General features: G+C 46.4%; 1 protein-coding gene across 1 annotated transcript in view; it reads left to right on the top strand.

Moving 5' to 3' along the window:
- Positions 1-372: 372 nt before the first annotated feature.
- Positions 373-27,020, top strand: part of HSD3B7 (hydroxy-delta-5-steroid dehydrogenase, 3 beta- and steroid delta-isomerase 7) — a 52,364-nt gene continuing 25,716 nt past the window's right edge. The window contains exons 1-2 of the mRNA XM_088463826.1: positions 373-403; positions 4,219-4,375. Coding sequence (XP_088319952.1) covers positions 4,219-4,375 — 157 coding nt within the window. The 5' untranslated portion in view covers positions 373-403. The remainder of the gene's footprint in view (positions 404-4,218; positions 4,376-27,020) is intronic.

Raw genomic sequence — 27,020 nt, 5'->3', positions numbered from 1 at the left:
ATTTACTAAGCAGTGTTAGGAGACAGAGTGAAAAGTGATAAGGTGCCAGACAATCAGCTCCCAACTGTCATCTCACAGGCTGCGTTTGAAAAATGAAAGTTAGGAGCTGATTGGCTGGTACCTTATCACTTTTCACTCTGTCTCCTAACACTGCTTAGTAAATAGACCCCATAATGAGGCACTGAGGCACCAGCAGAGCAGGGATAGTGCTTGCTCACAGCTGTTTCTCGTTTCTATGTGTAGTTTATACATATTATTATAGCAATGTTGTACTGTGATGATTCTGGATTTTGCTCTGTCCAATCCTCCTTCCCTGCTGCTATCACTATAATATTCTCCTCCCCCTGTACTTGTGCTGTGTGAGCTGTCCTTGCTGTACAGAACAGGCTCTGTCAGCGGAGAGGTAAGTGTCTGCACTGCATTCTGGTATAGGTAGGTGTTCTGTGTACACAGACTATTATATACCTTAGCTATGTGATGTATACACTGTGTCATACTGCACCACAGAGCTGACACTCAATCACATATCTTGCTGTACAGAACAGGCTCTGTCAGCTGAGAGGTAAGTGCCTGTACTTCATTCTGGTATAGGTAGGTGTTCCGTGTACATAGACTATTATATACCTTAGCTATGTGATGTATACACTGTGTCATACTGCACCACAAGAGCTGACACTCACATACCTGCATTACTGTACAATGTGACTGTAGGTGAGCTGTGGTACCATGAGACACAGACAGGTTGTTTGTGAATTTAAATTGCACATGGACATGTTACAGTATACGTAAGATTACTCAACTTTCTGTGGTAATAATTTGCATTACTGTATATAATCCCTGCTGCTGGATCACCTGGGTAGGGATGAATTGAATATCACATTATGTGTAGTGTTGTCATTATTAGGGCAGCTGCTGCACTTGTGTATTGTTGGATGTGTGGATGCTGGCTGGTGTAAGCCACACTGCCACAGTGTACAGAGCTATAGGGGATATTTACTAACGTGCGGGTTATTAGAAATGGTGATGTTGCCCATAACAACCAATCAGATTCTAGATATTATCTTCTATAAGATGCTGGATAAATATTAAGTAGAATCTGATTGGTTGCTATGGGCAACATCTCCACTTCTCAAAACCAGCACTTTAGTAAATATACCCCATAGACTGTAATAATAAACACGGGTGTATACTGTCTGTGACATATAATCATGGTAGTTTGTACAGTACCTGTTACTTGCCGGATACCTGAGTACATTTGCAGCATTGTTACTCTATACCAGGGGGCAGTATGCACTGACGCAGGGATTAGACCCATCTGGATGGTGGAAATTGTGTATACACTGTCAGTGCACAATCAATTGTGCAGTAGAGCAGAGCAGCTTAAGGTTGACGTTCCTGCTAAAAATTATCTGCAGGAACAGATTTGCCTAAAGAATATAAAACAGCCAGTAGTCAATATAGTCAATGCAGAAAGTCTGTGAAAGGAACTGAGAAGACAGCGGCTGTTTAGGGCAAATTCCCACCAGGGAAACGTGAGAATGTGGGATGAGGTGAATATTCCACAGGAAAATGTGACAATATCACCTCCACCTATATCCTGTTCCGCAGCCATTCTCTCAGCGTCTCAGTGCGGTCCTGGATGGACAGTGTTTTACTCAGCTCGTCACTGTAATGGATTCCCCACCTCCCCTCACACAGGGCTCACTCCAATACAGGTCTGTCCTTTAATATGTTTGATATTTACTTCACCTGATGGTAAATAGCTACCAGACTAACCCCCAAAACATTTGCTTGTATATACTTATTTCCCTCACAAATGTAGATTTATGCAAGGTGTAATGGTGCGTACACACGGTCAGATTTTCTGGTCAATATGAACGATAACGATAGGAAAAATCATTAGATCATTCATATCGTTGACATGTTTGGCGTGCATCGACCAACGATGCACGTGCCCACATGTCAGATAACGATATCTGAAGTCGTCTGTGTTTGCGGTCCAACTTGGTCGATATCGTTGACAAATCGATCATATCGTTTAAAAAAATATATATAAACGATCAACGATCAATGGTATCGTCCAAGTTAGACACTTGTTTAGCCACTTGCTGGCATTTGAATTCTTCATAATTTAAATACTGTCAAATATCGTTCATCGTTATTGCAATAGTTCATGATCTATGGTGAAATCGTTAACATCGTTCATCGTTCACGAAAAAATCGTTCAACGATATCGATGATGATCTAGCAAGTCTGACCGTGTGTATGCACCATTACAGTAAAATATACCACCCCTCATGCTATTTAGGGAGGCACTTATCAAATATGAAATTTCCAATGCGACCTGGGCGCAATGTTATCGCCTGAGATTGCATTGCAGTATGCGATATTACCGGCGGCATGTACTGTCCCTGCGATATGCTCTGAGTGCTGCCGGGGCTACTGTACATGCGCAGTGCGCTGACCACACATGCTCAGCCGCCATTGCCGCTAAATCTGCGATATGTAGCCCATAGAGCTACAGCAGCCTACCGCCATCTTCAGATGGCGTAAACTGCGGGGCCCAAGCTCCGGAATGCAAACGGGTGTTTTCAGGGGGGAAAAAGCCGCAAATATTTATTGATAAATGGGTCCCTTATTCTCCTAAAGGTGAGATAAACAATGGTGACTGAAGAGCAACAAACCTACAACTGTGCTCGCAATGGCGCTTTCCATCTCCTCCGCTTGATCACAACTGTACCGTGCGCGAGTTCATTGGTGGAGATGAATCAAACCTTCTAAAGAGGACAATCACAGAAGTTACCTATACCAGCCAGCCAGCTCCTAGCTATTATTTTATTACATGTACTAGACATACGATACTTAGAGGCTGATTGGGCCTCATCTCCCCCCCCCTGTGTGTGCCTCATCAGTATATTGTAGTGACTGTATAAAGATGTGGCTGTCAGTATAGACATGGATTATACCCATGTGAGAGGAGTCACCTGGGCTCTCACCATACAGGCAGGTGGAGTCACTCTGTGACAGAGGGCGGCTGGGTGTTACTAGGCCGACTGCACTATGCCCAGGTCCTCCGTCAGTAATCAGATAAGGTCACCTGCAGCGGCGCTGGCCCTGTAGATTATTAATGTCACCGGCCGTCACGCAATGTATATCAGTTTCACAGTCAAAGTCAAGTGAAGCAAGGACGTGACACTGAGCAGGAAACTCGCACGTTTAACCACTTCCTAACTGCTGACATCTACCCCATGAAAGACGAATGATTGCCGGTTGTGTAACGTGCCCCACAGGTCCCCACCTGCAATTGTGCGAGAATAACCCATTGTATACAGCTGGCAGCTGTATCAGAGCCCCAAGCATCCCGACCTGGAGAGGAGCCATTACTTTCATAGGGAAATTAGGCAGGCGATGAGAACTGTAAAGTAACAAATGGAAACCAGACAGTTCAGTGCCCCCCCCCCCCCCTAGGCATGTATCACGATGACTTATATGGTAAATACAGCCCTGCGTATTAATTCAGCTTGTTGGCTCTAAACTCTAAAATGAACCCCATCAGTGGGGACCCCCATCCATGACCCCTGGTGCTTCCACATCGCAGATGATTGACAGGTGGGGGATATTTATACACCTGCCCGGTATGTAAACGGTGAATGCACCTAATACATTTTAGGCTATGATGGTCGGTACTGATAATAACGATTGCCTTATATTTGCTCTGGTTATATCTACACGCTGGATTTTATGGCTACTTGTATTTGCAGATGCATGGTATTTTATTTACAATATGCGGAAAACACAAGTGCGCAGACATATAATTGTGGGAACGCAAACGTGCATCTATTACGGTCAGATCAATCATGACTTCAATGGATAGATGTTTTGTCCATGGGTTTTACTATCGCATATCATAATTGCTATGTCGCTGGCTATCCTCTTTATATCGCTGTCACAACTGCTGGGACCTTACGTGCCTCCTAGTGGAATAAGGTGAGAGTCCTGGGAAGGTCACCTTAGGCCATGAGAACATTGGCAGAGTGGTGTAATCTGTCCCGGTGCAGAACGCACAGTGCTTACCATGGGAGACAGCCAGAATGGACTTGGTGAATAGCCTCCAGTGAGCGTCATACCATAACACTGGCAATGAGCATGGGTGTATCTATCATTGGTTATATTGTGCTCTCTAGGACTGACCTTCCTCATCTCTCTGTCACCCCACAGATGACAATGGAGGACAGGCTGGTGTATGTGGTCACAGGGGGCTGTGGGTTCCTGGGTTCTCACCTGGTTCGGATGTTGGTGGAGCGTGCCAGTAACCTGTCGGAGATCAGAGTGTTTGACCTCCACCTGGACAAGAGCCTGGAGACCCTCGGCACAGGTGAGTGATGGTCCCACATTCAGGACCTCCATGGTGTTTAGTAAGGCATAAGTCCCAGACTCAGCTACTGGCCGTCATTGAGTTCTTCCAGTTTAATATTCCCCCTTGGTTCTGTCTTAGGGGGAGATGTATCAAGCCTTGGAGAGAGATAAAGTGGAGAAGTTGCCCAAAGCCAGCAATCACCTTCTAACTGTCACTTATCTAGCACAGGGGCCTGATCAGAGATGTGCGCTAAAGCCACCAATCACCTTCTAACTGTCACTTATCTAACACAGGGGCCTGATCAGAGATGTGTGCTAAAGCCACCAATCACCTTCTAACTGTCACTTACCTAACACAGGGTCCTGATCAGAGATGTGCGCTAAAGCCACCAATCACCTTCTAACTGTCACCTATCTAACACAGGCGCCTGATCAGAGATGTGCGCTAAAGCCACCAATCACCTTCTAACTGTCACTTATCTAACACAGGGGCCTGATCAGAGATGTGCGCTAAAGCCACCAATCACCTTCTAACTGTCACTTATCTAACACAGGGGCCTGATCAGAGATGTGCGCTAAAGCCACCAATCACCTAATAACTGTCACTTATCTAACACAGGGGCCTGATCAGAGATGTGCGCTAAAGCCACCAATCACCTTCTGTCACTTATCTAACACAGGGGCCTGATCAGAGATGTGCGCTAAAGCCACCAATCACCTTCTAACTGTCACTTATCTAGCACAGGGGCCTGATCAGAGATGTGCGCTAAAGCCACCAATCACCTTCTAACTGTCACTTATCTAACACAGGGGCCTGATCAGAGATGTGCGCTAAAGCCACCAATCACCTTCTAACTGTCACTTATCTAGCACAGGGGCCTGATCAGAGATGTGCGCTAAAGCCACCAATCACCTTCTAACTGTCACTTATCTAGCACAGGGGCCTGATCAGAGATGTGCGCTAAAGCCACCAATCACCTTCTAACTGTTACCTATCTAGCACAGGGGCCTGATCAGGGATGTGCGCTAAAGCCACCAATCACCTTCTAACTGTCACTTATCTAGCACAGGGGCCTGATCAGAGATGTGCGCTAAAGCCACCAATCACCTTCTAACTGTCACTTATCTAGCACAGGGGCCTGATCAGAGATGTGCGCTAAAGCCACCAATCACCTTCTAACTGTCACTTATCTAGCACAGGGGCCTGATCAGAGATGTGCGCTAAAGCCACCAATCACCTTCTAACTGTCACTTATCTAGCACAGGGGCCTGATCAGAGATGAGTGCTAAAGCCACCAATCACCTTCTAACTGTCACTTATCTAACACAGGGGCCTGATCAGAGATGTGCGCTAAAGCCACCAATCACCTTCTAACTGTCACTTATCTAGCACAGGGGCCTGATCAGAGATGTGCGCTAAAGCCACCAATTACCTTCTAACTGTCACTTATCTAGCACAGGAGCCTGATCAGAGATGTGCGCTAAAGCCACCAATCACCTTCTAACTGTCACTTATCTAGCACAGGGGCCTGATCAGAGATGTGCGCTAAAGCCACCAATCACCTTCTAACTGTCACTTATCTAACACAGGGGCCTGATCAGAGATGTGCGCTAAAGCCACCAATCACCTTCTAACTGTCACTTATCTAACACAGGGGCCTGATCAGAGATGTGCGCTAAAGCCACCAATCACCTTCTAACTGTCACTTATCTAACACAGGGGCCTGATCAGAGATGTGCGCTAAAGCAATCGCAGCTGCTGTGGGAATATATGAAAATTTAGCAGTTGCCGGGATATCTATTGAGACGCCCACCGGGGACAGCGCGAATCCAAGCAACTGCGTACACACACGCAGCCGTCTTCGCAGAACATTCGATAATCAGCCATCTGAGTAGCCGTATGGTCAGGGGCGTTTTAAGGGAGTAGGGGGCCTGTGCAGACTCAGTGCAGGCCCCCTCCTCTCTCCGGCGGTGCTGCGGGTTCAGAAGGTACTGGCTAAGAGCCAGAATCTACTGCGCATGCGTGAGACTCCAGGAAAATGGCGCCTGCTCCGTTTTCCCTGGGACAGCAGTACTACGCATGCACGAGTCACCGGAAAAATGTCCGCCGCCATTTTCACAGTGATTTTTGCTGCTCTGCAGTATAAAGACTATAACGGGTGCAGGATGTGTGGTGTGGACCCCACTTGGACCCAGGGGCCCATGTGCATCGCACAGCCTGCACCCATTGTAGATACGCCCCTGAGTTTTGTGGCGCAAAATGGTCGCCTGACCGCAGACGTCAGAACCACTGTATCTGCGCACAGGATTGCAGTTGTAGGGTGAGATACGCCCCGCAAATAAATTCTCACTGTGAGCGGCATCGCTAAGGTACCATGGCGTGTTCATAGTGCGACCACGACGCATGTGCAGCCAGCCAATAAGCGCTCAACTGCGTAAATATCGGTAATGTGTATATCTCTGAATCAGCCCCCGTGTCTGTGAAATGCCACAAGCTGATTGGTTGTTGTGGGGAAGTTGCCCACTTTACCTATCGCCAAGGGGTATATTATATTATTATCTAAAGGTCAATTTGGGGGTTTTTAGGTGATTTTCATTCAGTTTTGCAAAGCGACCAACTAAAGGCAAAATTGTTAGAAAACCGACCAAATTCCGACTTTAGTACATCGGACCAACAATCGATTATTTAATATAGAGCAGAATAGGGTCTACAGATTTAAGGCTCCCATACACCAGAGATTGATTGCAGCAATCCTGCAATTTGCAATTGATTGTATATAAAAATCTTTCCCTTTTTCAATCGATTGTGGCATCTCTGCAATCTGCAATCGATTGAAAAAGGGAAAGATCTTTATACACAATCGATTGCAAATTGCACGATTGCTGCAATCAATCTCTGATGTATCCGGGGGCCTTTACTTTTCTCAATCTATACCACATCTTGGCAAATTTATCAGCTCCTTCGGATTTCAGTACCATCTGTATGCGGATGATCCTTAAATCTACCGATCCTCCTCAGATACGAGATGTAATTATCTGTACTGAGTCACTGAGTGTCTCTCTGCCATTTCATCTTGGATGGCATCTCGCCACCTCAAACTTAACCTTTCCAAAACAGAATTAATAATATCTCCCCCGGCCAATAGTAGTTACCAACCTGACATCTCTATCACTGCTGATAACTCACCAATCCACCCCACCCCACCAGCCCGCTGCCTAGGTGTCATCCCTGACTGAACTGTCCTTTGTTCCCCACATTCAATATGTCTCCAAATCCTGTTAACGTACATTTAAGAAACTTGGGTGCAGTACCTCTAACAGCCTATAGGTTGTGCTGTGCATTTTCAGATGTATAAATAATGTAGCCACAGCCGCAGCATCACCTGGCGCAGTCTCCAGCAAACTGTAGCTCTCCCGCTGTGGTACTACACGTCTCAGTATTACCGCCAGACGTAGGGTGGTGCTGCATCAGCTAGGGAACTACAAGTCTCAGCATGATGGGAGTTATAATAATGCCAAAACAGCTGCAGGTACAGATGTGTCCGACTGTATCACCGTTTTCTTAATCCTTTTTGTGTGAACCATTTGTGCCTGGAATTATTAAATGTCCGACACGATGGACCTGTAGGCTCTTTTCTGCTCTCACAGTCTGTTCTATGTTGTGTAACACTGTCTTGTGGTGCTATTTAACCTGATTTTCCTGGAATGTGAGATCAGAGGGAGAGGTAAATATGACAGCAGTTGTATAAACAGCAGACTGGCAATACAGCCGCACCAGCGCGGTTTTACCACCCACTAGAGATGAGTCACATTGAGTTTAAATAGCTGCAGAAACAGGCTGGAAATATTGCACTCCCGGAATACTTGTTAAATGTCAAATTTAGAGCAGACGTCTCGCCAGGAGAGAATTTCATCTCCCAGCCAGAGGAGTGGATTCCCCCTGCACATAACACCACTACTGCTGTATGAAACGCGTGAAGCCAGCTCAACCAGTCAGATCTTTGCTTTTATCTCCTAAGCTGTACAAGAATCATCACTGTTACCAACATACACTGCCATACCTGCTTCCACCTGCGCTGTGTCTACATACAGTGTGCAGCCGTGTCACACTGCTGCACACACATGATTCTTCAATGTCACTAGTAAACCCCCCCCTTAGGGATCCCGCCTGCTTCCTCGGTGAAGTGAATGGCTTTGAAAGACAGCATTTGCGACAAAATGCGTCATCGTGACACTGGAGAGAGATAGCGTAGAGAGATATAATGGGCCTTATTCATCAACCAGTGTTATCACTGGCAACGAGGGGTAAAACGCGTTGTGTATGATAAATGGTGCTCCAGCCAATCAGCTCCCAACTGTCATCTGTTAGAAAAAAAAAGTGAATGATCAAACTCATTGATAAATGAGTCCCATATACTGTAGTACCAACCAATCAGCTCCTGACTGTCATTTATCAACCACAGCCTGTAAACTGACAGTTAGGAGCTGATTGGTTGGTACTTTATATCCGTCCACTTCCAAGGCTTAGTGAAAAGACCCCTCTGTCCCCTACAACCTCATAGCATGAATTAAGGCATTTTTCAGTGGTGGTTGGGGGTTGAGCAAGGCCGCGATGATACCATGGGGTCACCACGCCACCCAACCACGCCACCTAGATCACTTCTTCAGCCTTCTGCCTATAGGAGTGGCATATAACGTAGGTAAGTACTGTAGGATACTTCTTATATATGTGCCAGGGCGCTCAAGACTGATTCTAATGTTGTTGGTGCTGCTCTGGGTAACGCAAGGTAACCAGCCTTTGCATTTAGGATATATTTCACATTTAGAGTATACCCAGCACTCAGCAGTGTATGTATGTCATTGAAGAACTAAATCGTAGTTTGTAAAAAGAAATGTAATTTATTGATAAACATTCTTTAAATATGAGTAAACTTAAGTGGTTAATTAATCTAATAATTTCATATTGAATCAACAGTATATCATACACAAAGACAGGAACTGTTTAACATGCAGACAGAACATACTAGATCACACTGGACCTTACAGAGGGGGGTGTGTGTGTTGGGTAAGTGTGACAGACTTGGTCAAAGGTGTATAGTGAAGGGTAAGGGTAGGTAATAAGGGGTAGGTTAGGATTATGTTCTTTTCTTTTGGATGAAAAAAAAAAAATGGATGTTGAATGGATTTAATCCAGCGTAAACTGCTATAGTTCAATAAAGTCCAGTGTGAGTATGGGTCTGTGATGCACTGGTTCCGTTCTGGGGCGTAGTGGCTAGCATGTTGGACAGGCTGTTGTTGTTCCTGTGCTCAGGTCCACTGCTGCTGCCGGCTCGTCCTGAAGTCTCCTCCCCACTGTTCTCTCCGTCTGCAAAGTGACCTGTTTGCTCGACCGTGTCGGGATGCAGGTCTGCTTTCGGCACTTACTCCGTAAGCGTCACTTCTTCCGTAGCGATGTGTTGCGGGGGTGCCGGGGTCTCGGTATACACTACCGTTCAAAAGTTTGGGGTCACCCAGACAATTTCATGTTTTACACATAGTCAAGACATCGGCAAGGTTAGAAATAATGATTTTTATTTGAAATAATAATTTTGACCTTCAAACTGCTTTCGTCAAAGAATGCTCCTTTTACAGCAATTACAGCATTGCAGACCTTTGGCATTCTAGCACTTAATTTGTTGAGGTAATCTGAAGAAATTTCACCCCACGCTTCCTGAAGCACCTCCCACAAGTTGGATTGAATTGATGGGCACTTCTTGCGTACCATACGCTCAAGCTGCTCCCACAACAGCTCAATGGGGTTGAGATCTGGTGACTGCGCTGGCCACGCCATTACAGACAGAATACCAGCTGCCTGCTTCTTCCCTAAATAGTTCTTGCATAATTTGGAGGTGTGCTTTGGGTCATTGTCCTGTTGGAGGTGGAAATTGGCTCCAATCAAGCGCTGTCCACAGGGTATGGCATGGCGTTGCAAAATGGAGTGATAGCCTTCCTTATTCAAAATCCCTTTTACCTTGTACAAATCTCCCACTTTACCAGCACCAAAGCAGTCCCAGACTATCACGTCACCTCCACCATACTTCACAGATGGCATCAGGCACTCTTCCAGGATCTTTTCACTTGTTCTGCGTCTCACAAATGTTCTTCTGTGTGATCCAAACACCTCAATCAAACTTCGATTCGTCTGTCCATAACACTTTTTTTCAATCTTCCTCTGTCCAATGTCTGTGTTCTTCTGCCCATATTAATCTTTTCTTTTTATTGGCCAGTCTCAGATATGGCTTTTTCTTTGCCACTCTGCCTAGAAGGCCAGCATCCCGGAATCGCTTCTTCACTGTAGACGTTGACACTGGCGTTTTGCGGGTACCATTTAACAAAGCTGCCAGTTGAGGACTTGTGAGGCGTCTATATTTCAAACTAGAGACTCTAATGTACTTGTCTTCTTGCACAGTTGTGCACCGGGGCCTCCCACTTCTCTTTCTATTCTGGTTAGAGCCTGTTTGTGTTGTTCTCTGAAGGGAGTAGTACACACTATTGTAGGAAATGTTCAGTACCTTGGCAATTTTTCACATGGAATAGCCTTCATTTCGAAGAACAAGAATAGACTGTCGTGTGTCACATGAAAGTTCTCTTTTTCTGGCCATTTGGAGAGTATAATCGAAGCCACAAATGTGATGCTCCAGATACTCAACTAGCTCAAAGGTAGGCCAGTTTTATAGCTTTTCTAACGAGCAAACCCCTTTTCAGCTGTGCTAACATAATTGCACAAGGGTTTTCTAATCATTCATTAGTCTTCTAACACGCTTAGCAAACACAATGTACCATTAGAACACTGGAGTGATGGTTGTTGGAAATGGGCCTCTGTACACCTATGTAAATATTCCTTTAAAAACCAGACGGTTGCAGCTAGTATAGTAATTTACCACATTAACAATGTATAGAGTGTATTTTGTATTAATTTAATGTTATCTTCATTGAAAAAACAATGCTTTTCTTTCAAAAATAAAGACATTTCTAAGTGACCCCAAACTTTTGAACGGTAGTGTAGATGTATGGATATCCAGTGGAGCTGAAGGTATTTCTATGCAGTCGGTAAGCTGTATCCAACGCGTTTTTGCATGATGCAGCCTTAACCCTTGAAAAAGGCTGCATCAAGCCAAAACACGTTGGGTACGTGTATATACTTGATAAAGCTAATACCAGCGAAACGCGCATTGGCGTCAGTCCCTGCCGGGTGTGTTGCAATACTATATTTAGGATCACGTAGCGATTGTGTATTTACAGACACGCATGATATGTTAAGGACCAGCTATAATGCAACAGTTATAATTGCTATATGAAGGTCCATACCCAGTGGCATCACAAGGGGGATGCGGGGGGTGCGGGTCGCACCCGGGTGACACCGCCGAGGGGTGACACCAAAGTGCAGACTCCCCCTCTGGTGACAGGAGCCGGGTGCTGCACTGTAGAATTACGTGCAGCACTCGGCTCCTGTCACAGTGAAGGAGCCAGCACTACAAGCACACTGGTCCCCGGGGGCAGCCCGCACCTCCTGGACCCCCCGGAGACACTAAAACCAGGGTTCGGGTGCGCGGCCCCACCCCCACATGTGAGGCCCCACCCACTTGTCCCCGAGGCCCTGCCCCTTTCCCTGGCGCGCGCGGCTACACCGCGCTCCTGCTTGTACACCCACACCGGGTGCAACTAAAGGTGAGGACACCACTGTCCATACCTACATGATATGTTCTTGAATGCACACTCAGCTGATTTACTGAGATACACCAGGAGATGGGATTAATGTTGTACGGAATGAATTGAATAAAGATCTTTATGAGCTGAGCTCATAATACTGAGACATTGCGAAAGGGAAAGGATACAGTGGTACAATCGTACACAAGAACGCTATAATTATAAATGTTAAAATCCAGGCCCCCATTTGCTAACGAGTTTTATTATTATTATTATTATTATTATTATTATTATCATTTATTTATATGGAGCCACAAGTGTTCCGCAGCGCCTTACAAAGTACATAGCCAAAAAAGTAACCATTGACTTACAATACAATACAATACAGGACAGGACATGGATAAACATTGCTATTTTAGTGATATTAACGCCCGCATAAGCAGCCAAGTGTTAGTTGCCCTAGTGGCTAGTAAGAGATAAATTAAATTACAGTAGGGAGAAGCACAAGAGAGTAGAGGGCCCTGCTCGAAAGAGCTTACATTCTTTAAGGGAGGGGAAGACAAACAGGAGTGACACAGAATGGGGTGGGCCGGGAGAAAGGAAGATGTAGCAGCAAGTTAGGATTAGAGCTGGAAGGCTTTAATGAAGTAGTGGGTCTTAAGAGCTCGTTTGAAAGATGGTAGAGAGGTGCAGAGTCTGATAGGGAGAGGGAGGGAGTTCCAAAGGTGAGGAGCAGCGCGGGCAAAGTCTTGGAGGCGGGAGTGGGAGGAAGTAATCAATTGGCATGAAAGGCGGTGTGTATTAAGTGAACGAAGAGGGCGGACAGAAGAGTGAAGGGAGATTAGATCAGAGATGTAAATGGGAGAGGAATGGGTGAGGGCTTTGTAAGTGAGTGTAGGAGCCTTGAATTGGGTTCTGAAAGGGAATGGGAGCCAGTGGAGGGCTTGCAAAAGAGGTGAGGCAGATGTAGAGCGTTTGGAGAGGCAGATGAGCCGAGCAGCAGCATTGAGCACAGACTGGAGAGGAGAGAGATGGGATTTGGGGAGGCCAGCTAGGAGAAGGTTACAGTAGTCCAGTCTGGACATGACCAGTGAATGTACAAGGGTTTTGGTAGCATCCTGGGTGAGAAAGGGTCTGATCTTGGAAATATTCTTGAGATGGAAACGACAGGACTGTGAGAGGTTCTGAATGTGTGGTTTAAAGGAGAGGGAAGAGTCCAGGATGACTACCAAAACGAGTGATAAATGTCACTGTGTATGATAAATGGTGCTCCAGCCAATCAGCTTCCAACTGTAATTTTTCTAACAGATGACTGGGAGCTGATTGGCTGGAGCCCCATTTATCATACACAGTGACATTTATCACTCGTTTTGGTGATAAAACGCTTTAGAAATGAGGCCCCCAATATGCTATGTTTCGAAGTGAGGGGAGTATGTGCATAGCTGCGTCATGGAATAAGAAAGTGCGCTTTATCACATACTGTTTAAAAACATCAGTCATTGATTGGATACTTAACGAACGTGAATATTCATTACGGAATAATGCTATAGGATTTATGATGGATATACGTGTATGCTTCCCATGAATAAGGACACTGAACGCAGGCACAACACAAGTATTTTTGAGAAATACATTTAATATCCTCCATCTCTTGTTACGAGCAATAGTCATGTACATAGTTTGAATTATCTAGGACACAGGTTCTCAAACTCAGTCCTCAGGACCCCACACAGTGCATGTTTTCCAGATCTCCTTACAGAATCGCAAATTAAATAATTAGCTCCGAGCAGATATAAACAACGTGCATATTACAGGTGGTGTGGACACTGATATTATCAGGATAGCTTGGCAACATTGTTTATAATATGTTGTTACTGATTAATTTAGACACATTCTTGCACTCCACCAAGCTACAAGATAATTCAATTTAACTGTTCCTTTTCCCTTTTCTTCTCAGAGGATAATACGATTCGGATGAATCACATGTGTGTACACAAATAAAGCACATTTATTTATATAAATAAATTTAAACACACGACGGAACCTTTGTTTTAATCCACAGTTTATTTTTAAATTTTTGTCTTGTCTACACAATATATGGAAGTTAATGTTTAGGAACAATGTGTTTCTTTTAATATTTTGCTGTCTGTCAATATATTTTATATACATAAGAATACAAGTTATATTTTAATTATCCAATTTAGTGCGCCACAATTGAAGACAACCCTGTTCTTTCCTCCCAGTTTGTATTTATACTGTTCAGCAGATGATTTAACCTTGTACCTTTGTGCCTATTTTCTATATATTTTATGCAGTGTTTTTATTGTCTGTGTTTATCCTTTTATGCTTAAACATTTATATTTACAAGTAAAATATATTTACATTTATCAAATCATCAATGTATTGACACATTCTTGCGCTTAATCGAGTTAATGGTCAGCCGTGACTATAGCGCAGTGATTGTTTTGTTTTTTTTGAGTTGTAAAATATTAGGGGCTCATTTTCATGGTATAAGTAAAAATAAAAGGAGAGCCACTGATTGACACTTGTTGGTCGGTATCCTAACCCTCCCCATTTCCCTACCATAACCCTCCCTCCCCGTTGCCTGACCCTAACCCCACCCAGTGCTTAAACTTAACCTCATCCTCAACACACTCTAACCACCCCCCTTAGTGCCTAACCCTACCCCTCCCCCTAGTGCCTAACCCTAACCTCTAAACCTAGCCCTCCCCTCAACCCCGCTACTTACCTTCGGGATTCCGGTGGTCGGGATGCCGGTGCAGGAAATCTGACAGCCATAATCCCATGTGCCGGGTTATTGAACGTATCCCGCAAATATGCCACAAATAGATAATGATATATGGGCCCCTTAGTGGGCACAATCCCATAGGCAGTGGTAGAAATTCAGGTTAACGCTATTTTTGGCAAAGATGAGGGATACATGGTCTGAGCTGGGACACATATATCTCATGGGAACCTTGGAAGGAAAATCTCCTTATAATTACTAGGTGACAAACCATCCGGTCCCCTCACCTCTGGTAAGTTAGATAATGGCTTGGGCAGGACGCACTTTGTATATTACCGTTCTATATATACATTCTGGGAAATAAGAATGGGGAAGACAGTTCTTCCCTGAGCTGGTGGTTTCCACTGTTATATCTCATCGATTCTCCCATACAGCTGCAGGGAGCTGTTTATGTGAGACTGGAGCCTCCAGCAGGAAATGGAACCCAGTTATTGCCCCATAGATGTGAGGGACTGTCAGACACTTCACACCTACAGTAAGCGGCCCCTGTGTGAGTGGATGAATGGCTTTAGGTGTAGGCGGCCCCTGTGTGAGTGGATGAATGGCTTTAGGTGTAGGCGGCCCCTGTGTGAGTGGATGAATGGCTTTAGGTGTAGGCGGCCCCTGTGTGAGTGGATGAATGGCTTTAGGTGTAGGCGGCCCCTGTGTGAGTGGATGAATGGCTTTAGGTGTAGGCGGCCCCTGTGTGAGTGGATGAATGGCTTTAGGTGTAGGCGGCCCCTGTGTGAGTGGATGAATGGCTTTAGGTGTAAGCGGCCCCTGTGTGAGTGGATGAATGGCTATAGGTGTAGGCGGCCCCTGTGTGAGTGGATGAATGGCTTTAGGTGTAAGCGGCCCCTGTGTGAGTGGATGAATGGCTATAGGTGTAGGCGGCCCCTGTGTGAGTGGATGAATGGCGTTAGGTGTAGGCGGCCCCTGTGTGAGTGGATGAATGGCTTTAGGTGTAGGCGGCCCCTGTGTGAGTGGATGAATGGCTTTAGGTGTAAGCGGCCCCTGTGTGAGTGGATGAATGGCTATAGGTGTAGGCGGCCCCTGTGTGAGTGGATGAATGGCTTTAGGTGTAGGCGGCCCCTGTGTCAGTGGATGAATGGCTTTAGGTGTAAGCGGCCCCTGTGTGAGTGGATGAATGGCTTTAGGTGTAAGCGGCCCCTGTGTGAGTGGATGAATGGCTTTAGGTGTAGGCGGCCCCTGTGTGAGTGGATGAATGGCTTTAGGTGTAAGCGGCCCCTGTGTGAGTGGATGAAAGGCTTTAGGTGTAGGCGGTCCATGTGTGAGTGGATGAATGGCTTTAGGTGTAAGCGGCCCCTGTGTGAGTGGATGAATGGCTATAGATGCAAGCGGACCCTGTGTGAGTGGATGAATGCCTTTAGGTGTAAGCGGCCCCTGTGTGAGTGGATGAATGGCGTTAGGTGTAGGTGGCCCCTCTGTGAGTGGATGAATGGCTTTAGGTGTAGGCGGTCCCTGTGTGAGTGGATGAATGGCTTTAGGTGTAGGTGGCCCCTGTGTTAGTGCATGAATGGCTTTAGGTGTAGGCGGCCCCTGTGTGAGTGGATGAATGGCTATAGATGTTAGCGGCCCCTGTGTGAGTGGCTGAATGGCTTTAGGTGTAGGTGGCCCCTGTGTTGGTGCATGAATGGCTTTAGGTGTAGGCGGCCCCTGTGTGAGTGGTTGAATGGCTTTAGGTGTAAGCGGCCCCTGTGTGAGTGGATGAATGGCTTTAGGTGTAAGCGGCCCCTGTGTGTGGATGAATGGCTTTAGGTGTAGGTGGCCCCTGTGTTGGTGGATGAATGGCTATAGATGTTAGCGGCCCCTGTGTGAGTGGATGAATGGCTTTAGGTGTAGGCGGCCCCTGTGTGAGTGGATGAATGGCTTTAGGTGTAGGCGGCCCCTGTGAGTGGATGAATGGCTTTAGGTGTAAGAGGCCCCTGTGTGAGTGGATGAATGGCTTTAGGTGTAGGCGGCCCCTGTGTGAGTGGATGAATGGCTTTAGGTGTAGGCGGCCCCTGTGTGAGTGGATGAATGGCTTTAGGTGTAGGCGGCCCCTGTGTGAGTGGATGAATGGCTTTAGGTGTAGGCGGCCCCTGTGTGAGTGGATGAATGGCTTTAGGTGTAGGCGGCCCCTGTGTGAGTGGATGAATGGCTTTAGGTGTAGGCGGCCCCTGTGTGAGTGGATGAATGGCTTTAGGTGTAGGCGGCCCCTGTGTGAGTGGATGAATGGCTATAGGTGTAGGCGGCCCCTGTGTGAGTGGATGAATGGCTTTAGGTGTAGGTGGCCCCTGTGTGAGTGGATGAATGGCTATAGATGTTAGCGGCCCCTGTGTGAGTGGATGAATGGCTTTAGGTGTAGGCGGCCCCTGTGTCAGTGGATGAATGGCTTTAGGTGTAAGCGGCCCCTGTGTGAGTGGATGAATGGCTTTAGGTGTAAGCGGCCCCTGTGTGAGTGGATGAATGGCTTTAGGTGTAGGCAGCCCCTGTGTGAGTGGATGAATGGCTTTAGGTGTAAGCGGCCCCTGTGTGAGTGGATGAAAGGCTTTAGGTGTAGGCGGTCCATGTGTGAGTGGATGAATGGCTTTAGGTGTAAGCGGCCCCTGTGTGAGTGGATGAATGGCTATAGATGCAAGCGGACCCTGTGTGAGTGGATGAATGGCTTTAGGTGTATGAATGGCGTTAGGTGTAGGTGGCCCCTGTGTTAGTGCATGAATGGCTTTAGGTGTAGGTGGCCCCTGTGTGAGTGGATGAATGGCTATAGATGTTAGCGGCCCCTGTGTGAGTGGATGAATGGCTTTAGGTGTAGGTGGCCCCTGTGTTGGTGGATGAATGGCTTTAGGTGTAGGCGGCCCCTGTGTGAGTGGTTGAATGGCTTTAGGTGTAAGCGGCCCCTGTGTGAGTGGATGAATGGCTTTAGGTGTAAGCGGCCCCTGTGTGAGTGGATGAATGGCTTTAGGTGTAGGTGGCCCCTGTGTTGGTGGATGAATGGCTATAGATGTTAGCGGCCCCTGTGTGAGTGGATGAATGGCTTTAGGTGTAGGCGGCCCCTGTGTGAGTGGATGAATGGCTTTAGGTGTAGGCGGCCCCTGTGTGAGTGGATGAATGGCTATAGATGTAGGCGGCCCCTGTGTGAGTGGATGAATGGCTTTAGGTGTAGGCGGCCCCTGTGTGAGTGGATGAATGGCTTTAGGTGTAGGCAGCCCCTGTGTGAGTGGATGAATGGCTTTAGGTGTAAGCGGCCCCTGTGTGAGTGGATGAATGGCTTTAGGTGTAAGCGGCCCCTGTGTGAGTGGATGAATGGCTTTAGGTGTAAGCGGCCCCTGTGTGAGTGGATGAAAGGCTTTAGGTGTAGGCGGCCCCTGTGTGAGTGGATGAATGGCGTTAGGTGTAGGCGGCCCCTGTGTGAGTGGATGAATGGCTTTAGGTGTAGGTGGCCCCTGTGTGAGTGGATGAATGGCTATAGATGTTAGCGGCCCCTGTGTGAGTGGATGAATGGCTTTAGGTGTAAGTTGCCCCTGTGTGAGTGGATGAATGGCTTTATATCCCTTTATATCCCTCAGCCCAGTGGTCAGAAAATATAGGGGGAGATTTAGCAAAGCTTGCAAAGAAATAAAGTTGATGGAGATAAAGTTCCAAGCAATCCGCTTGTCATTTTTCAAACACATCCTGTTGCATGACAGTTAGGAGCTGATTGTTTGGTACTTTATCTCTCTCCACTTAATATCTCTCAAAGCTTTGATAAATCTCCCCCATAGGCTGGAAACTGGCATAACACCAACAATGTGAGTAAAAGACTGATATAATTATAAATGGCGTTGTTATAATTATCCTGTACCCCAGGGTAACCACATCTCCTGTATCTGAGGGCAGCGGGCTCTGTGCTGTCAGACACAGCAGAACACAGAGGGTATTAATAGCCTGAAATGAGACAATGACCGCTGGTCCACCTAGGCGTCATCCGCTGACTGTGCAATGATTCTGCTGCTGGTGAGTGTTATGCCAGCTCAGCAGCCTGCTGGCAGGGATGAGACATGGGGCGCAGCGGGTACAGGGCAGGGTGCAGATCCTGGGGAAATACAGAAAGAGTGCAATTGTGATATTATAGTGTGAGAGGATCTGCAAATATGTGTGTGTGCTGGGGGCAGCTAGCAGAATGTTCTAATAATAATAATGTAATAATAATAATAATAATAATAATAATAATAATAATTCACCTTCACATTACATTGGCCTTATACTGTAAGTTATTTTTAAACATCATAAAGATTCATGACCTCTATCTAATGTAAAAGTCAACAACAGAACTGAATGTATACAATATAATATATCAGTGTTCTAGTATGTACAGAATGCCGCCTTTATGAGTGATATGATAACACACTTACCTAGTCAGCTGCAGCTTATTTCAGGCATTTTTGCAACTTAAAAACTATTAAAGTGGAGGGGGAAATGCACACCAGCGTTTTTGTTTGTTTTAAGCCCAGCGTGTACATTGTATGATTACAGATATGAGCTATTATAGAGCTGCCTCCATAACAACACTATAACATTATGTAGTTACCCGATGAGCTATTATAGAGCTGTCTCCATGACAACACCATAACATTGTGTAGTTACCCGATGAGCTATTATAGAGCTGTGTCCATGACAACACTATAGCATTATGTCGTTTCCCGATGAGCTATTATAGAGCTGTGTCCATGACAACACTATAACATTGTGTAGTTACCCGATGAGCTATTATAGAGCTGTCTCCATGACAACACCACAACTTTGTGTAGATACCCGATGAGCTAGTCTAGAGCTGTCTCCATGACAACAGCATAACATTGTGTAGTTACCCAATGAGATATTATAGAGATGTCTCCATGACAACACCATACCATTGTGTAGTTCCCAGATGAGCTATTATAGAGCTGTCTCCATGACAATACTATAACATTCTGGGTTACCCGATGAGCTATTATAGAGCAGTTTCCATGACAACACCATAGCATTGTGTAGTTACCAGATGAGCTATTATAGAGCTATTCTCCATGACAACACTATAACATTCTGGGTTACCAGATGAGCTGTTATAGAGCTGTCTCCATGACAACACCATAACATTGTGTAGTTACCAGATGAGCTATTATAGAGCTATCTCCATGACAACACTATAACATTCTGGGTTACCAGATGAGCTGTTATAGAGCTGTCTCCATGACAACACCATAACATTGTGTAGTTACCAGATGAGCTATTATAGAGCTATCTCCATGACAACACTATAACATTCTGGGTTACCAGATGAGCTATTATAGAGCTATCTCCATGACAACACTATAACATTCTGGGTTACCAGATGAGCTGTTATAGAGCTATCTCCATGACAACACTATAACATTCTCTGGTTACCAATGAGCTATAGAGCTGTCTACACAACAAGTAATTATGTAAGTTTGCATAATTGTGAATTGTTGCTATTTTTTTAGCAATGCTCCTCTTTAGCCATCTATCCCTATAATTTAAGTTTTTGCCTATAATAGTTATTGAAAAAGAGCATTTCAAATGTAAATCAGTGAAATATGATCACATTCATTAAACACAACATGATGGGGAATTAGGGCCACCTGATGTTACCCGGTTCCCAGTGCAGTGGCTACTTGTCACCCCCCAGGCTCTGAAAATACTAGCGTTGTGTGACCGCCCTGACCCCCGGCTAGGTATTTAGCTTCAGTAAAACAGGTGCTTTCATCTTACCGCCACAGCCAGGCCGCCAAGGAGATCAGAGGGGCACAGGACACGCCATCTGTGTAAAGCAGGATGCCCACTGGCAGGACAGAGAGAGACACCAGTCCAGCACTCAGAAGCTTTACCTGCCAGATTATGGGGTCGTTCATTGGGCTCCAGCTCAGGGAAATTAGTTACTTATTATTTTCAAACCAGTGAGTTTTGTACCAGCCATATGCCAGGTCCGTCATCGCCCCCAAGCTGCTGTTACTAACCCTGCGTAATACTCTATGGTCTATCCCATCCATCTGTCGTGGCACTGGGAGCCATTGTGCGGTGCGTGCCCCCGCTTCCACTACACATGTCAGTCTCAGGACAGGCCATAGCTCATTAATATATAGATACGCTGCCTCTTTTAAGATTGGAAATGTGAAAGTACTGGACCAGGTTCCCTGAGCAACGTCTTATTTTTAGATAATTATTTATATAGCTAAAATAATAAAGAGAGTAATTCTTCACGTTTCCTGCACCCTTACACTTCCTCTCTCACTATTCCTTCCCCTTTTCTTCAAAAGAGGAACAGGGTTATGTGAAACATGATTAATATAAGGTAGCTCAGTGGGTACCTTAGTAGAAGCACCTTTGTAGTACTGGGTACGAGCCCCCCCATCCCCCTCCACCTGCCCTCACAAATGCCTGAATTTTTTGTGGCATGGATACAAGATACGGGGAACATTCCTTACAGACTCTGGCGTGTGGTGACATAATTGTGTTGCCTATTTGTTGCAGATGTGTCTGCTGCATGTTCATGAATCCCCGGTTTATCCACATGCCAGAAGTACTGTATTGTACCGAGACTGTGGTGGCCATTGGATTAAACTGATCTCTTTGTCATGTACGTGGAACCCGTGTGAAATAACATGCGCTGTGTGACATGGTGCCTTATCCTGCTGGGAGTAACCATCGGAGGATGGGGAGACTGTGGCCATAATGGGATGCACATGTTCAGTGGCGTTCCTCACTGTGGTGTCACCTGGTGCGGGGAGGGACGCTGTGCTTGCGGCGTAGCCGCACGCTGCCGAAAGGGGGCGTGGCCTTGCAGACATGGGCGAGGCCTTGCAGGAAGGAGGCGTGAACTCGCGGCCCGAACCCGTAGTCCCAACTCCCGTGCTTTTTACTGGGAGGGCCAGGGGGTTGCCAGAGGTGCAGACAGCCCTGTGTGCAGTGTGCTGGCTCCCTCACAGTGTCAGGAGCTGAGTGCTGCACTTAATACTACAGTGCAGCACCCGGCTCCTGTCACTGAGGGGGAGTCTGCACCTTGGTGTCACCCCTCAGCGGGTGACACCCGGGTGCAGCCCACACCCCCCTTGTGATGCCACTGCACATGTCAGCAACAATACTCAGCCAGGCTGTGGCACTTATACGATGCTCAGTCGGTATTAAGGGGCCTAGTGTGTGCCAAGAATCATTCCCCACACCATTACGCCAACACCAACACCAGCCTGAGCCACTGAAACTAGGCAGGGTGGATCCATTCGATTCTTGTTGTTAGCACAGAATTCTGACCCAACGTTTTCTCCCACAGGACTGGCGCTCACTGGATGTTTTGTACACCATTTTCTGTAAAACGAGAAACAGTCTGTGTGTGATAGAACCAGGAGATCAGCAGTTTCTGAGACACTGAAATCACCCCGCCTGGCACCAGCATTCATTCCACAAAGCCACTCCCCATTCTGGTGTTTGGTCGGAACAACAACTGAACCACTTGACCATATCTGCATACTTTTATGTATTGAGTTGTGCAGTCTACACCAAAAGTTTGACATGAGAGTCACAGAACTACTCTGTGCTGTTGGAGATACTGCTCCTTCCATTCTCACTCTCAGGGGTCTAGTTATTAAAGCCCCTTGGAAATAAGAATTTCCAACTATTTATTAAAAGAAAAAAAGTCACTGAGTAAGCTGAGCAATGCTGAGTTCCCCGGCGTCACTGGTAATCTTAATGCACAGTAGTTTCCAAAACCCCCTCATCCAATTGGTATACATTACCGCTGTGTCTGTGTATATTTTGTTATTCTGTTACTTAGTTCACAATGTTTTGTATCTCTGCTCTGTGGGGCGCGGTGGAAACCTGTGGCGTTTAATAAATAACGTCTGACAACAATAATAATAATATTATTCATCTTTCCGCTCGCCAGGCCAGTCAGTAGTCTACAAGGGCGTGCGTGAGCCGGTTTACCTCCTCCAGCATGTGCGTTAAGACGCTCAGGCACGCCTGCATTCGCACCTCCCCTCCGCCGTTTCTAGTGGCCAGCCCCTGTCACCACCCACAAACGGCTTCTCCTGTCGCTCATTCTGCCGGGCAGTCTATGCGCAGCCAGCGAACGCTCCCGACCGCTCGCACTGGTTCGCGCATTGCGATGCATGCGCAGAATGCAACAATCGGCTGGCTGCGTGTGAACGCATTCTAGCGAGCGGGTCTGAATCAGGTCCATAGACCCCACAGTCTGTAACATGACAGTTAGGAGCTGATTGGTTGGTACTTTATCTCTTCCCATGCTTTGATAAATCTCCCCCCATGGGGCCTATTCATTAAACGTAAAAATTCAATGGAGATAATTAGCTTTAGAACTCTCATGGAGTTCTAGCTAATTATAGGTGGAATTCATCATTCCACCTCTCCATAAGTATCTATTCCCAAAAGCTGTAATTTTTGCGATGACAGCTTTTCGGGAAATAGATACTTTTCCTGCCTACACTACCTTATCGCATCTGGAAACAGTGCTGCGCATGCACTGCCTACAGATGCGTTAAGTTTCGTCCCCCCCCAACCCCCTCCCCCCTCCGCTCACCTTCCCCCCCCCCCGACTTACCTGTCCGCGCAGCAGCCTCCGGCTCCGTCCTGCTGGTCTGTCGTGTGGTTTCCCAGCAGAGCACATGACAGATTAGAAAAAAATATATATATTTTTTTTCTTTTTCTAAACTTTCTTGTGCTCTGCTGGGGAGCACATGACAGACCAGCAGGACGGAGCCTGAGGACGGAGCAGAGCGCCGGAGGGACTCGTCGGGGGACCTGCACACGCTGATACAGGTTAGTGGATTCTGCTATTCGCCACCTCACAGTGGCGAATAGTAACTGCATCAAATTCCGAAAATTGATAATTTTCGGAATTTGATGAATACCATAATTTCCACATCCCCATACTAATGTACTAATGTATGGGGAGTGTGGAAATTAACGCAGGGGGACTTAGCAAGGAGATATCTGTGATATCTCCTGTGTTAAGTCTGTTCATGAATACCAAAATAACGTTATTTAAGGAAAATGTCCTTAAAAACGTTATTTTAGTGTTGATGAATAGGCCCCTGTATCTGCTGCATTATATCAGCAACTAAACACAGAACTGCTGGAAATACCCCAAAGACTAATGAGAGTGAGCGAAATAACCATCTGTTGGGCAGAGAGTGCCGTTAATATGGCCTTGCGGGCACCAGTGCCTTAAAGTTATGGCAGAGACCTGGTGTCAGCCATCTTGTCTGCTGTCATTTTTTTCTTCTCGAGTTTACCTGGACTCTTGTTAAAAACGAATATAAAACAAGCCACTCGCTTCACATAAATAACTGAATAGCAGCTTCATTCGGAAATCAATCGCTGCCAAGTCTGGAACCGGATACATTTCAACCTGAAAGAATGGATGATAATGATGACGTGGACACTATTTACTCCCTGTTTGAGTTCTTTCCTCTGTGATCTGTTACAGGCGTGGTTTTGGCTTCCATGCTTCCTGTTATTTTCCAGGGAAATCCTAAGAACTGGGAATCATTTTATTCTTAGAATTTCGACTGCTGACTGACCTCACTTTGATGATAATTCCACCAGGGACGTAACTAGGGTGGTGCGACCACAGGGCACCGCAGGGCAGGGGGCGCTGTTTGGGCCTGTCAATTTTCCTGTTTATGATCATTCTCACTTGTAGCTTCCTCTTCTTTTATCCCCAGTATCTCCTGGCCTCCCCTATCTCTTCCCTGGCCCTTCCCCATGAGGCCATGGCCCTCTCTCAGGTGCACTCTCTTATGTCCCTATTTATCCCCAGCATATCCTGGCCTCCCCTATCTCCTCCCTGGCCCTTCCCCATGAGGCCATGGCCCTCTCTCAGGTACACTATATTATGTCCCTATTTATCCCCAGCATATCCTGGCCTCCCCTATCTCTTCCCTGGCCCTTCCCCATGAGGCCATGGCCCTCTCTCAGGTGCACTATATTATGTCCCTATTTATCCCCAGCATCTCCTGGCCTCCCCTATCTCTTCCCTGGCCCTTCCCCATGAGGCCATGGCCCTTTTTCTGGTGCACTATCTTATGACCCAATGTAAAAAAAAAAATAGGGGGGGGGGGGCGCCAATGCTCTCTCTGGCACAGGGCACCAAAAAGTCTAGTTACGGCTCTGAATTCCACCTATCAGGTTTAACGCCTGTGACAGGGAAACTAGCATTAGTTACGTGCTATCCCTATCTGAGCGTGTGCTGCACCTCCTGTCCTCAACTGCTGCTGCAACTTACTAAGAAAAGGTCTCCAGAGCAGCTGGGTGATACCCAGTTCCCCAGTGATACTGGCCAGCAGCGGTAAGGCAGAAGTTACCATAGTTGCCTAGTCACCTGGGATGTTGGGGAGCCTCTCCTGAAGTACAGAATACCCTCCCGCATCTCGCCCACTCCTCCCCTAGGTTAGATGCAGCAAACCGCTTCGCTTTTCTGGTACGCACATATACGTAGTGGGCTTACAGCTCCACAGTCGTTAAAAAAAAAAAATAAGTTATAACAAAAATAAACATCAAATAGTAATATGTCAAAAATAAAAAAAAAAAAAAACGCTTTGTTGAATGAGATTAATTAGATAAAGCCTTTATTCTTAGCCCTGCCGCTGCTATTGTTGTCCTGAGCTGGTAATAACTATAAGAGGATTACGCCTGTAGACTTGCCGCCGTAATCCTTCCATCGCTGTAGGTAGTCAGCAATACCTCTAGCTATCACCAAATTTAGGGTCTTTTTTTCTTAATTAAATATGTCCCTTAGGTACAGCAGCAGGAGGGGTAAATAGTCAATCAGACAATGAGAAGTGGCTAGGAAGCACTGCCGGAGAAAATCAGAATCCTCATAGTGTATCACTGCACCAGCTCTCCAGCCCCCTCTAGTGCAGGGAGTGTGCCACTACATGGCCTGGAGGCAGCATCAGCCTGGCAATGCTGGGTCATCCCGCCTTCCCTGCCCATGACTCCTCCTCCCTCTTGCTCCGCTGTCACTGCAGCACATTGCATGATCTGTATGAGGTGTTTACGTGTTAGGTGGTTTATCGTTTGCTCTGGTTCCTCTTCTGGTTCTATGTATATTGTGGGGAATATTCAGCTATGCGTGGGAGCAGCCAGCACCAGCATTAATAACTGCAGTAGGCAGATTGTGCTTGCAGCCTATGATTGTGTGAGCAGAATCCGCCTACCGCAATAGGCGGATAAATGCGCAACGCAAGCTGCCATCATATTTATCCTAATACTCTGATAAATCCAGTTACATTTATCCAGTTAGATCCGCCCAGAGTGGAGACAAGGGGGTCACTTATTAGGTGCCTGAGAACGCAAAAATAACTCACATTGTTATGGCAGCTTTGATTAAGGGAGCTAACCCACCAGTTCCTTGTGTTACCCACCCTAAACCAATAGTTACCTATTCTCTAGGAATGTCTGGAAGAAACCCGGAATGTTGGGGACTTCTCCCAGACTCTCCCGCCAAGTAGTGGGTGGTCTGAGGACTTGATGATGCGTTTTTACGTGAAATGTGCCGTAGCACCGGTCCCTGCATACATGATGCTGCAAATCATGGAATTGCGCAGTTCAGGGTGGTTCGGCAACAAATCCATTCACCCCACCATGGCCCCCGCACCTCCCGGCGGGTTCCCCAAAGAGATATATATAAAAAAAAATCTTCTTATGTGTCGCAAAAACAAATACAAATTATTGTTCTAAACTTAAGGTGCCCACACACATACCGATCTGCACACGATCCCACGATGTGTGCGATTTCCCCTGAACTCTCCCCCGGCAGCTCCCCGGCAGCTCCTACACACGATTTGGAGTAAAAAGCATAAGATCTATCGCGCATCTTAACTTTTTTTTTTTCCCCCCCAGTGCATTTTGTCCCAGATTGTCAGATCTGCCCTACTGCACGGCAGATCTGACGATGCGATGTGCACCAGCGGGGACGCGCATCGCATCGTGATCGTGAGTGGGGACTCACGATTTTCTCACGATTTGGCCATATTTTACACGATCTGTCGTCACGATTCGTCGGAATCGGCCAGATCGTGTAAAATATCGCTATGTGTGTGGGCACCTTAAATTTTAGAATCAGGTGTTGACAGACGGGTAAAGGTGCCCACACACATAGCGATATTTTACACGATCTGGCCGATTCCGACACATT

This window comes from Taudactylus pleione, unplaced genomic scaffold (assembly GCF_031769625.1).
Source record: "Taudactylus pleione unplaced genomic scaffold, aTauple2 ptg001463l, whole genome shotgun sequence".
Lineage (NCBI taxonomy): Eukaryota > Metazoa > Chordata > Amphibia > Anura > Myobatrachidae > Taudactylus > Taudactylus pleione.
This window is presented reverse-complemented; position numbering and strand designations above follow the sequence as displayed.